Source organism: Pinus tabuliformis, chromosome 2_1 (assembly GCF_031772625.1).
Source record: "Pinus tabuliformis cultivar Carrire ecotype Pingquan chromosome 2_1, CPIR1, whole genome shotgun sequence".
In the NCBI taxonomy this organism is placed as follows: Eukaryota; Viridiplantae; Streptophyta; class Pinopsida; order Pinales; family Pinaceae; genus Pinus; species Pinus tabuliformis.
In genome coordinates this window covers 639,767,616-639,783,689 of record NC_142299.1, presented here as the reverse complement: position 1 = coordinate 639,783,689, position 16,074 = coordinate 639,767,616, and the positions used below count along the sequence as shown (strand labels likewise).

Below are 16,074 nucleotides of genomic sequence, written 5' to 3'. Positions count from 1 at the left end.
TAACATGCTAATCTTATGTCCTACAATAAATGAACATCAATAAATTTTAAAAACGTTATAATGGACATGGAAACAAGTAGTATAAATTACAAGCTTGAGTTGTGGACTCAATCAATGGCTAAGGTTCAATGAACCTCAAAATTAATTTTAGGCTCGCCAAATTTCGAAACTCAAGTTGACGGTTAGTGAACCCTATGACATATAGGTGGGTACCATAATTTTCCATTTGGTCTTGCTAGAGCTCAAATGACATTCTTTAATTTTATCAACTCTATGTGCAATTCATTGAACTCATGGTTGAACACAAGGACACTTAGCCATTCTAAAGTTGTAAAGCATTCAATTTCCTCCTTAGCTCTTCCACTTCCTTCACCACACCAAGTGACATGATTACTTGATCAGTGCATCTGTTCAATAGCAAATGGTCCTCAAATTTCATGGTCAATTCCCACTTCTGAGTGGACTGCTTTTACAAGCATAACATTGATTAAATATGCATTTATGGTCCTCAAATCATGTTTATTGAATCCAGTTTATTAAAAAGGATTTACATTCTTCCATCAAATTATTTCACAGATTCTCTAAAATAGTGCAAACAAAACAACAGGAACCCCAGTTCTATCAAAATTTATATTGTGCCCATCCAATTTGCAATTTGGAACCTTCCCCTTTAGGAACTGCTCCCTACTCCCTGGTGTTACTCGACACTCCTCTCTCTCCAATACTAAAACCAACACAATTTAGAATTCCCCTATAGATTCCAAGATCCCCATATTTTTAATGATTTCTTTTTCAAATTCTTGATGTATACAGATTCTCGCATAGTACATAATGTGTTTCCAAAAAAATTAGTTGTTAAGGTGATTACAACAAATTCCAAATCTACCAATTTCAGTCTGCCCATGGACCAAGACTCTCAATGTTGCAGAAGGAATTTCACTACCTTTCTTGTTGCTTCAGTGTTGACTGCCTCCATTTGTGGCCGCAGGGCATCCATTTTTATTCTGTTAAATTGGCAACTAGGGCCAAACTTCATGTGGGTCATCTTATTCATGGCTGATAATATGTTCATTAGATTCCTCTCGTCGAGAGGTGTAGGATTGATCTAAATATCATCCGATTCCGATAAGTATTCATGGAGATATGAATTTATTTTGATTATGGAATTATTATCAAGCCGACCTACAACTCATGTAGGCTCAAAAGCCCAACAGTCGCATCTATTCAAACATCAACAGTTGTGTATAAATACAGAAGGACTTTTCCTCATTTGCACTCACTCATCTCATCACATCTCTCTCTCTCTCTCTCTCTCTCTCTACTGCGCAGAAAAGAGTCTCTTCTCTACTGCGCAGAAAAGGGTCTCTCTCTCACACATGTGAAGCCGGAAGCTGCTGAAACTGAAGCTGCAACTACAGATCCAAACTTTGACCAGCATGGACCATCAAACCTCCTCTTCTAATATGCGTTGTAGGTTCATCTAAACCTCCTCTGAAGGCTGCAACTTTTGGTGGTGGAATCAAGTCAATTCGACGGACGGTTTGCGAGATATCGACTGCCCTAGTTTGAAGGGAGCTGCTGAAACTGAAGCTACAACTGCAGAAATGAAGTTTGACCTGCATAAACCAGAAGATCTCCTCATCTGAACTGCGTTGTAGGTTCATCTGAACCTCCTCTAAAGGCTGCAACTTTTGGTGGTGGTATCAAGTCAATCCGACGAACGGTTTGCCATAAATCAATTGCCCTAGTTTGAAGGAAGCTGCTGAAACTGAATCTGCAACTGCAGAAGTGAAGTTTGACCTACGTGGACTAGAAGATCTCCTCATCTATACTGCGTTGTAGGTTCATCTGAACCTCCTCTGAAGGCTGCAACTTTTGATGGTGGAATCAAGCCGATCTAACAGACAGTTTGTGAGATATCGACTGCCCTAGTTTTGATGATGAAGCCGCTAATGCTGATGCTGCTGATCTAGGGTTTGCTACTGTTGATATAAATCAGATTTATTGTACTATTTCTCTCTGCTGAATTATTGAAGATAAAAGAAGATTTGATCAAAATGTTGCCCCACACATTGTGGGGTTTGTCCCTGGCTAGCCGCCACATCTTGTGTCTCTTGTCTTGGCGTGTTTTCTGTCGATCGTTTAATGTTCTATCTACACTTTACTTTATGTACATGTGATTGCTAATCTGTGGAATATAATAAGAAAAGAAGTAAACTGTTATAAGCATAGAACATGCCATTACTTAACATGGTATCGGAGATGAGGTGAAGACAAAGCCCGAGCAAGAGCAAGAGCAATCACCAAAAAGAAGATTAGCAAGGCTATCCTAAAAGAACTATGGGGTCCTCAACACTCTTTCCTGAGAAATCTGACTATCACGGATGGAAGATGTCTATCGATCTAACCCTAGAAGATCAAGGAGTGTTGGACCATGTAAGAGGCAATATTGTTGAGCCTCCATCAAATGCATCCGCTGCTACCTAGAACAAATGGAAAAATGGAGAAGTCAAATCAAAGAAGATTGTCCGGGACTCTATCGAAAAGCACTTGGTGGCCTACATCTCTGAACTGGACACCTCCAAGGAACCCTACGATAGACTGGTGAGTATATTTAAAGTTATGATGCAAATCAAGTTTTGTTTCTTAGAAATAAACTGAGGGAAATCAAGAAGGGTAAAGATGAGAGTATGCAAGCATACTTCTTAAGAATCACTGAGATCAAGAACAATCTCCTGTCTATTGGGGAGACTATTACTAATAGGGAAATGGCACTCATGACTCTTGGAGGATTACCATTTAAATGGTACGTGTTCAGGACTACTCCTCTAAACAATCACGTAATTCCTGGTTTCAATGAATTAATGGCTAGATGCATTGTAGAAGAAACAAGGGTAGAAGAGCAAGAAATGCCCTTGCCTAAAGGTCCTCCTGCTGCCTTTTCTTCTCATGCTAAGAAAAGAAATAATTCCGAGTCTAAATCGAAAAGAAAGGTTGGACCTAAGGGTGGAAGAAAAGGACGATGTTACATTTGCAATAAAGCAGGTCATTATGCAAGGGAATGCCCTGATAGAAAGGACTCTCACCATGACGATGATCAAAATCCCTCTCATGGTAATCGAAGGGATGGAAAATTCAATAGCAAAGGTAAAAGGAATGTTGGAAATCAAGGAAGAGGACAACCATTCAAGAAGGCTAGAAATTCCAGGATGTATTAAATGCACCTGACCTCCGAAAGAACCTGGTGTCCATCTCGGCAATGGAAGACAAAGGCTACAAGGTAACCTTCAGCGATGGCAAGGTACGTGTATCGAAAAATAATGTTAAAGATGCCTTTACTCTTGGGTTTCGTGTTGATCAGGTCGATCAAAGTCAGGTAGGTGTCATGTCTTATGACACATCTCTTCAGTCCGAACTTTGGCATTGGAGGTTTGCCCACCTTCATTACAAAGATCTACCCGATGTAAGACATATGGTAATAGGGATGCCCGAATTCCGAGTAGAAAAAGAAGGTGTATGTTCGGGATGTGCCGAAGGAAACCTCCAAAGGGGACCATTCCCCTCAAGCCTAAGCAAGACCTCCGATATATTACAGTTGGTTCACTCAGGCATACCTGAGGTTGGCATTAAGAGAGAGACTACTACACCACATACTCCAGAGCATAATGGTGTGGCACCGTACGATTGTGGAAGTCGTCTCTATGGGTAGATGATGTAACAATGTCTGATGTGGAAGAACCGATGGATCCTATTTATCCACATGAGCCTTCCTCTTCCAGGAAGAGGCCTTCATAGCTTAGGGGGATACTTGATGATATTGAAAGACATGCTGCACCATGAGGAACCTTCTATGAAAGTAAGAAACCTAACAGATATCAGGGATACCTGACCAATATGAGCACAATCATACAAAATGAGCCTTCATCATTCTCAGATGTCGTCAAGCATCAAGTATGGAAGGATGCTATGACCATTATGGAGAATGATGTTTGGGAAGTAGTTCCCAGACCCCTGGAGAAGACAATTGTTACTTCAAAATAGCCTTACAAGATAAAGCTGCAGCAGATGGAAATACAAAATAGTATAAGGCTCGTTTTGTTGCTCGTGGTTTCTCCCAGAAAGAAGGTATAGACTATGATGTGATATTTGCACCTGTTGCCAGATATATGACCATCCGCTTGATCATAGCCCTTGTGGCTTCACAAGGATGGAACCTACATCAGATGGATGTCAAGACCGCGCTCTTGCACAGTTCAATCAAAGAAGAGGTCTATGTCGAGCAACCTGAAGGATTTGAGATTTATGATTGAAAATCTCATGTATGCAGGTTGAAGAAGTCTCTCTATGGGTTGAAGCAAGCACCCCGAGCATGGTATGAGAGGATCGATAACTACTTGATGAAGCTGGGATTCACTAGGAGTGAAACCGATCCTAACCTTTACTTTAAGGTTGAAGATGACAAGCCTCTCATATTGGTGTTGTATGTGGATGACCTCTTTCTAACAAGTGCAGACCCTCTCATTCGCAAATGTAAGAGGGAGTTGGCTTCTGAATTAAAAAATGAAGAACCAAGGACTTGAAGTGTGGCAAAAGCCAAGGGAAATTTTCCTATCTCAAGGAAAATATGTGGTGAAGATTCTAAAAAGATTTGGTATGATGGACTGCAAACCTGTGACTACCTCGAGGATCTTAACTTTCAGAAGTTATATGGTAGTGATGTCGGACCAGATTTGGGAAATGTCTCCAAGTTTCAAAAACTCATTCGCGTTGATGTTCTTGGTGAACCTTCGTCCGAACATATGTTTTGCAGTTAGCATTGTGAGCTCATATTTGGTTGAGCCTCACTAGATTGATGCCAAGAATCTTCTGAGATGTCTTCAGGACACAATCTCTCATGGATTGAGATACACTGCTGGAAATATGAAACTGCATGAGTAGGTAGTGTGGAGGATCACTGGAGCACTTTTAGTGTTGTTTCTCTTTGGATTCTGCTTCGATATAATGGATGAGCATGAAGCAGAAGTCGGTTGCCATAAGCACCGCCGAGACCAGATACATATCTACAAGTATGATCTCGTATGAAGCTGCCTGGTTGGGGAAGCTCTTCAGTGAGCTATTTGAACACATACCACTGTGATTCTCTGTAACAACCAGAGGTGGGATTCGATTATTGAGGAATCTCGTATTCGTCAATTGCTTCAGCAGATAGACATCATCTGGGATATGGTAAGTCGATGAGCAAGGAGGCTCCATCGCATTAAGATGATGTACAGGTCGATACACCTTGTCAAAGCCCCGAGGAAAGATCTAATCTGTGATTTTCCCAAACGACTTGGAGTCGTCAAGAAACCCTTGTACAAGGGTCCTGCATGTTGCATACATTGAGCTCTGGGAGCTCTGAGGGCTTGCGGTTCTTACTGGAGCAACAAACGGCCACAAGGTGACTCACCCTCCCCTGGTGGTGCACACTGGAACAAGATGATTCGCTCTCTTATGGGACAGGATGATTTGCTCTCTTGTGTAGTAGGATGATTAGTTCTCCTGTGAGGCCTGGACTGATGTGTTCTCCATGGCGATTGTAGCAGGATTGATGTGTTCTCCTATGAGGCCTGGATTCATGTGTTCTCCATAGCGGCCTGGATTGATGTGTTCTCCATGGCGATTGTAGCAAGATTGATGTGTTCTCCTGTGAGGACGGGATTGATTAAGTTCTCCTGTCGAGACATCCTACCCATGCAGTCTGGGACTCATGGGAAGTACCTCTCATCTGATCAATGAGCAGGGAAATGAAGTTAGGGACCATAGTAGTACCGATGGACGCATCGTTGTATCTAACGTACTCCCTATGCTAGGATGACCTCCATTGATCTGGGACCAGTGGTAGGAGTGGTACATTCTATGACACTAACTTCGAGTCGATTTTTACTGGTCTGGGACCAGTGGTACGCACTCTGAGACTGACTTTGTGTCAGTGGAGGATGTTATTGGTTTGGGACCAGTGGTAGGAGTTGTACTCACTATGACGCTGACTTCGAGTTGGTTGAGACTGGGCTGGGACCAGTGGTACATACTCTGAGACTGACTTTGAGTCAATGTGATACATCCTCGATCATTTCTTCTTCTTCATAATTCGGACAAAAGCAGAGCAAAACAGAACAAAGCAGAGCAGAGCATAACAAAGCAGAGCTGTACAGATCAGTACAGCGCAGAACAAGACAAAGCAGAACAGACAGAATAGAGCAGAGCAGGGTAAGGGTCAGGCTGTATAGGGCAGTGCATTTGATGGATGAATAGAGCGACCGATAGACAGATTGCAGATGAAGTTCTCCCTAGTTGAGAGGGAGTGTTAAATTGGCAACTAGGGCCAAACTTCATGTGGGTCATCTTATTCATGGCTGATAATATGTTCATTAGATTCCTCTCGTCGAGAGGTGTAGGATTGATCTAAAGATCATCCGATTCCAATAAGTATTCATGGAGATATGAATTTATTTTGATTATGGAATTATTATCAAGCCGACCTACAACTCATGTAGGCTCAGAAGCCCAACAGTCGCATCTATTCAAACATCAACAGTTGTGTATAAATACAGGAGGACTTTTCCTCATTTGCACTCACTCATCTCATCACATCTCTCTCTCTCTCTACTGCGCAGAAAAGAGTCTCTTCTCTACTGCGCAGAAAAGAGTCTCTCTCACACATGTAAAGCCGGAAGCTGCTGAAACTGAAGCTGCAACTGTAGATCCAAACTTTGACCAGCGTGGACCATCAAAACTCCTCTTCTGATCTATGTTGTATGTTCATCTAAACTTCCTCTAAAGGCTGCAACTTTTGGTGGTGGAATCAAGTCAATCCGACAGACGGTTTGCGAGATATCGACTGCCCTAGTTTGAAGGAAGCTGCTGAAACTGAAGCTGCAACTGCAGAAGTGAAGTTTGACCTGCGTGGACCAGAAGATCTCCTCATCTAAACTGCGCTATAGGTTCATCTAAATCTCCTCTGAAGGCTGCAACTTTTGGTGGTGGAATCAAGTCAATCTGACGGACAATTTGCGAGATATCGACTGCCCTAGTTTAAAAGAAGCTGTTGAAATTGACGCTGCAACTGCAGAAGTGAAGTTTGACCTGCGTGGACCAGAACTCATCTAAACTACTTTGTAAGTTCATCTGAACCTCCTCTAAAGGCTGCAACTTTTGGTGGTGGAATCAAGCCGATCTGACGGTCGGTTTGTGAGATATCGACTGCCCTAGTTTTAAGGATGAAGCCGCAAATGCTGATGTTGCTGATCTAGGGTTTGCTACTGCTGATATAAATCAGATTTCTTGTACTATTTCTCTCTGCTGAATTATTGAAGATAAAAGAAGATTTGATCAAAGGGTTTCCCCACACATTGTAGGGTTTGTCCCTGGCTAGCTGCCACATCTTGTGTCTCTTGTCTTGGCTTGTTTTCTGTCCATCATTTAATGTTCTATCCGCACTTTACTGTATGTACATGTGATTGCTAATCTGTAGAATATAATAAGAAAAGAAGTAAACTGTTATAAGCATATAACATACCATAACTTAACATCTTCCTTGCACTCTCAAGATCCCCTTATATCATCTTGCCTTTCCTTATACCATCCAGAACCTCCAGCTCCAATGCAAACAGCAACATGACTCACAAGGACAATCACCAGTCTTGATATCATTGTCTAGCAAAACAGTAAACCAGACTCTCTTCCCAATATCAATTAGTCCTCTATCTTGCCCCATCAATTAGGTCTGATATTGCCCCATTGCTTATTTCAACCTCTGGCAATTATTTTTAATAATATGCCACGGTTGTTTCCCTGCCTATCCTGAGTCCATTGCCATCAACATCCAGCACTGGTTTCAGCAGGTTGCTAATCTCTGTACTGGCACAGAGACCCCTTAGGATAACCCTTCTTAATGACACGTTCCACTGAGGTTATAGGAATTGTTTATTTTCTCATGTATAATTTTTGTCTCTGACTTCTTTGAGTTCCCTAGTTGCTGGTGGTTACCAACCATAATATTCCAAACATATTTACTTGAAATCTCATTATGCATTCTACTGGACAGCTCAAGCTTATTTGGGTATCAAAACCTATGTTTCTTGGCTCTGTTTCATCATAACATAACAATAATTAAGAAAACAACACAACAACGACACACAATGACATAGACATTGCACCAAATGCAGACTAATCATTTCCTTTCATTACATTTAAAGCTGACTACTTTGATGGAAAACCAGATGGTCCATTTATAACAGTCTGCTTAAATATATCCTTTCATTCTACTTTTACACATCCAACATTCAATTAAATATCATACTAACAACCAAAACTAACGGTTAACCAACTATGGTCAGTACTACTTGTCTTTACATGGAAGAACAGTATTCTGTTTAAACCTCCATTAACAGTTGCCGTAAGTTGCCAGTGTAAGATGCAGCTCAGTGGAGTCATCTTCACTCAGTTATCAACTTATCTCTATGGAGTCATCTTGCTGTAGCCACCTTAGTGGATTCATCTTGGTGCGCTTACTCCGGAAAAGTCACAGCTCAGCAGGCTTATTCTCATTAATTGCAATCCAAAAATTAACAGCCATTACAATTCCTTTAACTCTCCATCACTTCCTTTAATAGAATTATAGTCTCAAGAATCCTTTAAGCAGCTCCACAATCTCAAGCAAAGATTGAAGAATATGAAATCACAACAGTGGTGGTTTACAACAGATGCACAAAATCAGATTATGGGAGATGAAGCTTAGAAGTTGATAGACACAAGTAAATAGAAAATCTCTGATCTGAACAGTAGTCAATCTCCAAAATGGAAGCATAGAAACTCATAGAAAATGTTTTTGGTATGCCAACCCACAAGTATATCGAGTCAATATTATTAACTGAGGATTAACTTCTCATTTTACAGTTGACTTATATATTTTGGCTGACCCACAGCTTCCTATGAACATTCGGTGCCATAACAACAGTAGTTCACAACCATAACAAATAGTACTCACACTGCCTCAATACTGCTTGGAAAGATATTTTTTTCAATTGAAGTCCCACATTTACCCTCAGATTTGACATATCCATGCGTACACTTTAGACATATTAACAGCACAGCATTATCATTAAAAGTAGAACTACATAAACATTTATGGAATTTTACTCTGATGGTATGAAGAAGCATATCTTATCCTCAACGTACTATAACCAGGATTAGACCTATTCACATTTCTAAGAGGCCTTACACTACTGGGCTGCGTGTGACCCTGCACATAAGGGTGGTCAAAAGATTCACATGACCTCTGGAATTTAAATCAGCCCAACCTAGGTGAATAGTCATTACGTTAAATACAAATTCATATCTTATCTACAAGAAAACGGGTTTTTGTATCAAGAACAACGAAAGAAGTGTATACACTGTGATTAGTCAGTTTCCAAATATCGGTTTCATGGGAGTGTATTTCAAACAAGTCCAGGGTCATGGAATGCATATCTAAAAGACTGCTGATGATGGCAGGATTAGAGACTTGTTTCACTGCATTATTTTGGCACAGCAATAGCTCTTTTTTCAATACTTCAAATAGTAGAGGCCTCAAGGATGAAAAAAGTTCAGCACTCCCTCCCCATGTACTTGTATATCATTTGTGCGTGAAATATAAATATTAGTTAAGAGACCAGAAAATGCATACGAACATTTCAGCAGATCACATACAAAACCAAGAGTTGAAACATAAAAATTCAAAGACAATAATTCAGACATAAAAATCTGTAATTATTACCCTGAGATCTTCACTGTACAGCATCGAGGATCTAAAAGTAGGATATGACTTGTAAAACTCTAACCACAGCTATTGTACAATGTCAGTAATTCTTAAAAATAGTATACAAAGGAAACTTATATGTTGTCTGAACATAACTTATAAATGATAAGCTACAAAAGAATAGAATGGCTATTGCCTTAAAACTCATCTTGAGGTGTTAAGTGAAGGTACATTGGCAATTTGATTACATAATGTGTATATGCTACCAGGGCTTTAGATCAGCAGGAGGGCCTGCTGTCCAGTTCAAAATCTTTTGATTAGGTTTCAAGTAAATACTGCTATCATGAGGCAATTTGCGGGCTAGACCATTCAAAATCTGATGGAAGGCATCTCCTGGTTGAGCAGGTTGCGGAAACAGCATGGCCTGCTTCATGGCAGGATTAGCGAGCAATCGCTGCTTCCTCAATATGACCTCTGGTGGAATAGATGTAAGAATAGTGTCCAGGTTAGGTACATCTTTTTCAGCTACAAACACCCCAATTTCTTCCCAGGGTATGGCATCAGCAAAAGGTAGCACAATATCATCGGCTATAATGACTGGAATACAACCAAATATCACTCCTTCGACAAGTCTTGGACTCCAGGGAGCCCAGCCCAATGGACACAGACAAAAAATGGCCCGTTGCATGTCCTCGTAATAAGTAGCAGGGTGCTCAGTAGAAATTTCAAAAAGAGGGTTGTCTTTAAAATTCTCCCATACCGATGCTCGTGCACCCCTAGTTCAGAGACAAAAATGAGCAATCAGGAAGCTCAATTAGTTTAAATTTAAAATAATAATAATAATAATAATAATAAGATTTTACGTATTTGTGTGTAACTTAGAATCAAAGAGAGAATATCAAAAATCACACTTTATTTTACTCACACCCTTGTCAGTTCGAGATCTTCTGTCTCTTACCTTGCATAGTAACCCCCTTCTGGATCATTGCCCACATCATAAAACAGACCACGAAAGTAAACAAAGATTGACCGAGGAGTGCTGGGAGGTATCAAGTGTGCCTGCATCTTTTGTGGAGGAGCATAAGGTGGAACTGTGATTGATCCTTCCTTCAAGCAGACATGGTATCGCTGTCCAAATGTCTGAACCAGTGTGGCCCGCTGCAGCAATGGCAAAATACCTCTCTCAATAGCTTTCTCTTCCTGAAATCAACATCACCAACCAACAAAATCAATCAAACAAGCTCTGTGTCTTCAACAACAATCCACGCGTAACATTTAGTAAAAAATGGGCTAGAACTAGCATGGTATTCTTAATAAGTTGTCTTGCAGAACAATGTACCTTTCTATTGTGGGTGAATGATAAAACATGAAGCATTTGTTATAAACAATTCAATTCATTAATGGTATGCATTTGTGAAAACAACATACAAATCTAACTGAAACATTGTGTTCGTGCTTCTAATATAAAAATGGAACAATTACAGAAAAATAAAATGCCGAAATCAATATATCTCTTGATAAGCATCAGCTTCTTTCTAATATAAAGAAGTACTATTTGCCAGTAAATAATGTCAAGAGTTCACCAAAAGAATAAACAAAATGAAAAGATTGTGGCTGTACTTGGTAGTGGAAGCATGCACCAAAATCATGTGGCACCACGAAGAAATGATCTGCCCCTTCAGTGCGATTCCAATATGGCCAATTAGTGGAAATGTACTGAATAGCACTTCTCATCATTCGGGGAGATTTAAAGGGCAATGGCAACCCATTCGGAGTGAGATCACACGTAGTATACACAGGAGTATAAAACCAATCAGCCTCCTCCGGATTCAAAGTTCGGACAGGGCTGGAAAGCAAAAATCGGTTCATAAAGATCTCAGTGGCAAACATATGGGTAAGGCATCTGGGATCTTTAGCCAAAATCTTCCTGTTGTATTTACTGGGTAACTCATAAATGAACACTTTCAATCTCCCAACTGGGTCATCCTCCAAAACATCGCCAGCACTGCCTGCATCCAAATAGAAGCAAGTAAGTGAGAGCTTCAAATTTAATGCACAATAAGATATTTAGAGAGGTGTCCCTCATGTCCATATTTGCCTTTAAAACAAGTGAGATGGATTCTATGACAAATATCATATAGAATATATTTGCCTTTAAAACGAGTGAAATGGATTCTATGACAAATATCATATAGAATATATTTGCCTTAAAACAAGTGAAATGGATTTTATGATAAATATCTTTACATTCTATACTAGGAATATATATGTTTCAGTTTTTAAAGGATTATTTAAACTCAACAAGGGTCAAAGTCATCTATGTCACTGGCAAAAATTATACCTAAGTTGAGATGATAACAATTATTCCTCTCAACCACCCAAAATAAACCTAATTAACAATTGAAATACATCTATTAGATTTAATAAATCATTTGTAAATTCAAGTGGTAATGCAAGCGAAAAGACTGTGAGCCCGGTAATTAAGATGTATGTCATAAACGAAAGATGTTATTATGTCTGAACCTGTGATGTTACCTTGATGAATTTGAAAGAGAAACCATGTATGTTGTCTGGCAGTGCATTGTCGGTCCAATGTACATTTGCAAAGAAAGGCCTCGTTAGAGGAAAATTCGACTAAGTATAGCACAAATGAGACTAAGGGCAGTCTGAGATTACAACGAGAGAGTTTGTTATAAGATCCTAGGATATAGAGACTGGTCAAAAAAGATACAGACCATTTGTATGCAAGTACTTAGATGAATTGTTTTGACCAGCAATATATTGCAATGTAACCAATGTTTTAAAACTCCGACTCCGACTCTGACTCGGCCGAAGGTCGACTCCAACTCTGACTCGGCCGAAGTTCGACTCCGACTCCGACTCCGACTCGGCCGCCTCGATTTCAGTGACTCGATCATTGTAAAAAATACAATAAATATTTATTTTTTATAAAAACACATAATTTTAAAGATTTTCATTCATGTTTCCAAACACACAGCATTAGAATATAGATAGAAGACAACATATGATCAAAGTAGGCTCATGAATATATCCATTATATCAAAATGGCACCCAGTGCACTGTCCAATACATACACAATGATGATATAGAGATCAAAACAAAAACACATAACCAAGGAGGCTAGAAATGGCCTCTACAACAAAAGTTGGTGACCAGTACTACTGGCTACTGCTAGAGTTGCCAACATCATCTGGCTCAGTGTTACTTGGGAGTGGGGAGCAAGAGCGAAAACGGGAACGACATTTTCAAAAGGTCCCAGTTTGGGAGCGAATCCCGAAGGAGTTCAACAACCAATGTCACTAACATCAAGGTACATAGAGGGATTGGTGCTCTTGATTAAATACGAGTTCCATACCGTAATACATGACAAAATTCAATGGAAACATTGCAATCCCCCAATCCTGAAATCCTGAAAAACTGATAAGTCTGCTGGATTTTGAATGAAATCTAAAATTCTACTTTCTCCATATGAAATCCAGTGAGCCTGGAACCACTCTCAAACATCCTGAGCCATTTCATGGTAATGTTAAAAATTAAGTAAAAGTGACATTCTCATGGTAATGTCACTTTTACTTTAAGAATTTAACATTACCATGAATAGCATATCAATACTAGGGATCAGAGTCAGACAAGGAAACCCATGAGTCAGGCAGGGAAGCCCAAGGAATCCCCCACACTCAGAAAAATTAACAAAAAATAAAAAATAAAAAAACAGTTTTTTGGTGTTCACTGGCTGCTGTCCGTAACCCGGCCAGGTTGATACAGACTAGGCCGGCTTGGTATTAACCCGGCCGGCCAAACCGGTTCAATGGCCTGGTCAAATTTTTTTTGACCGACTCGGACCAACTCGGCCGAGTCGGTTCCGAGCCAGCCGGGTTTAAAAACACTGAATGTAACTACTTTTTATTGAAAATCTGAAAGATTATGTTATCCTTCATAATGACTATAATAATTAAAAATATATATAGTAATAATATCAACCAGCATATATTTATTTTAACCATGAATCTTTTAAGCAGCACCAAGAGGTTTGGAACTACGTTGCTTTACATTCTAATTGGCTATCTCCTATGAGGCTGTAGCAATCCCCTCTTTGCCACTGGTGAGCATCGTCATCAGATGGTGGAGGCCAGTAATTAAAGATGTTCTAGACCCCATTCACTGGCCTCGTAACTTAGAATAAACTTCACGCCAACAGGCCTTGACTATGTTAATCATGCAGCATAAGTCTAATGATTTTGAGACAAGTAAAAAAGGCTCATGCTGTGAGATCAAGAGAAATGATTCCAGATTATCCAAATCCATGAATTCAAAACTCTGTAGTATTTACAAGCAAAAAAACTGCATGGAATTTTGAAATGAGTTGACACCTATGTCTTTTATGTATGTGACTTCGCAGTATTTTGAGATATGAGCTAAAGCCCTTGTTGTTTGTGTAGAATACTTTACAGGATCGTGGAATATGGGTGTTACTTTGCAGGATTTTGAGATATGAGCTAAAGCCGTTGTTATTTGTGTAGAATACTTTACAGGATCGTGGAATATGGGTAAATGACCTTAGCTGTGGTCTATTTTAGAATAGGGTTCCAGAATTTCCATTTTTTAAGAAATAGAAAATTATCGATTGTCAAGATTTAATAATTTGGGAATATTCTTAACCATATACGCAATCCAACAAAAATTCCCCAATGGTTTTTCAGTTTCCAACTTCCACTCCTGCAGTACTGCATTATAAATTCTCAAAGTTACAAATGGCACATATGTATTTTGATTACTATACAAATTCATGAGCTATTTAGTTCATATGGTTGTACTAATTGTTTAAGCTATATCATTTACACTGGAATTTTGGGACGTAGGTAATGCCTATGCTGATTATGTATATGGAACCAATATAGAAAATTTAACACCTATGTTATGGGTGCCACTCAAATGAGATGAGACACATTCGGGGTAGGGCCTGCCTTATCTCCATTGTATGTAAAAGCAATAATTGGCTTTTACTCTTCAGCCCTTCGGCAAAGAGGTAAAATGGAAAATGTCGTGGTCCACCGGGACTGCTATAAGCGAAATTATAAGCGGGTGAAGCCTAATGATTAAAAAGTTGTGCCCGAGTGGCATAGACCATGGTTTGTACCTTCCAGGTGCCTAATCATATCGAAATTAGGTTTGAGCCCTGCACTTCGCAAGCTCAAAATCAAACGCCATCGTAGGATTGAAGACTGTGGATTAAGCCGTGTGCTGTGTGTAAGGCTGAAATAACTTTCAAGGTGAACTCAACTGTATGCAGTGTGGAAGACTGAAATTCCTTCCATGGGAATTCAGTTCCTGACCAATAACTGACAGCCAGAGATCACAAGACTCAGCCCGTTCTGCATTCAACTGTATGGCTGACAGTTGAATTGGGCAGAAACAGATTTGCATGAAATCTGAAGCACCCACTTCAGCATTAGGTCTACCAGAGCTCGAGGTTCAAATACATTACAGATCCCAAAATAAACACAAAACGAATGATATAAAAGCGTAATACGGGCTTACCAGCAATGCGCTCGGACTGCTGGTGCTCCTGCTGTTTCTGCCCAAAAGCAGAAACGATGGATAGAAATAGGAAAAGCACAAAAAAACTTATTTCGAGCAATTGCCGCCTCCTCCTCATCCTCTATTCCTCTAATTTTTGCTGGTTTTCTCGATCTCCTGGCCGTTTGCTGCCGTGATTTCTTCCGAGCTTTCGGAAATGAAAAGCTGAATGGGATTTGTAGCGCGAGGAAGGAAGATGGGAAGGTGGGGGTGTGTTGTGCTGTCACTGTGCGTTGTTGTTGGAATGCTTATTTTATGACCCTCGGTTTCGGTTGTTTTCGTGTTACTAGCTTTGCTTCAAAGAAACCAGGGCACTAGGACTAAAGAATTGACAATTCCATTCACAAAGGGTTTTGATTTCCCTTTAGATGAGGTTGCCTGTTCTTCTCAGTTGGTGAGAAAAATGGGGAGGCCTTGTCTCCTTTTCTCAGGTTGGTCAATGGATGGTAAAGTTTGGTTAAAGGGGCCTCTTAGCTTCTTTAAAGTATGCAATTAGTAATGGTCTGTATTTTATATGGATATAAATAATGTAAAGGAGAAGCAATCATGCTTAGATTGCAATTTGAGTTGTGGCAAGAAATTCAGTCAGCGTTTTTTCCGTCAAGTTCCCATTTCCTTCACTAATCACGATAACATTTAGTTTCATCTTTTTGCCTGATTATCGGAAATTGCAAATATTTCATTATTAATTTTTTTAA

The 16,074-nt window shown here is 39.8% G+C and overlaps 1 protein-coding gene across 1 annotated transcript; it reads right to left on the bottom strand.

Moving 5' to 3' along the window:
• Positions 1–9,868: 9,868 nt before the first annotated feature.
• LOC149202177 (putative beta-1,4-xylosyltransferase IRX10L) lies at positions 9,869–15,857 on the bottom strand. The gene is made up of 4 exons (XM_089403119.1): positions 15,338–15,857; positions 11,399–11,787; positions 10,737–10,978; positions 9,869–10,554 (listed from the first exon to the last, which is right to left on the bottom strand). The coding sequence occupies exons 1-4, from the start codon at positions 15,453–15,455 to the stop codon at positions 10,041–10,043; spliced, it is 1,263 nt and encodes a 420-aa protein (XP_089259245.1). The 5' UTR covers positions 15,456–15,857; the 3' UTR covers positions 9,869–10,040.
• Positions 15,858–16,074: the final 217 nt, after the last annotated feature.

Coding starts and splice junctions, on each gene's coding strand:
- LOC149202177 (XM_089403119.1), bottom strand. CDS start 15,455: ATGAGGAGGAGGCGGCAATTGCTCGAAATAAGTTTTTTTGTGCTTTTC. Junction 11,788..15,337: donor GCAGTCCGAGCGCATTGCTG/GTAAGCCCGTAT, acceptor ATTTGGATGCAG/GCAGTGCTGGCGATGTTTTG. Junction 10,979..11,398: donor GTGCATGCTTCCACTACCAA/GTACAGCCACAA, acceptor TGTTGATTTCAG/GAAGAGAAAGCTATTGAGAG.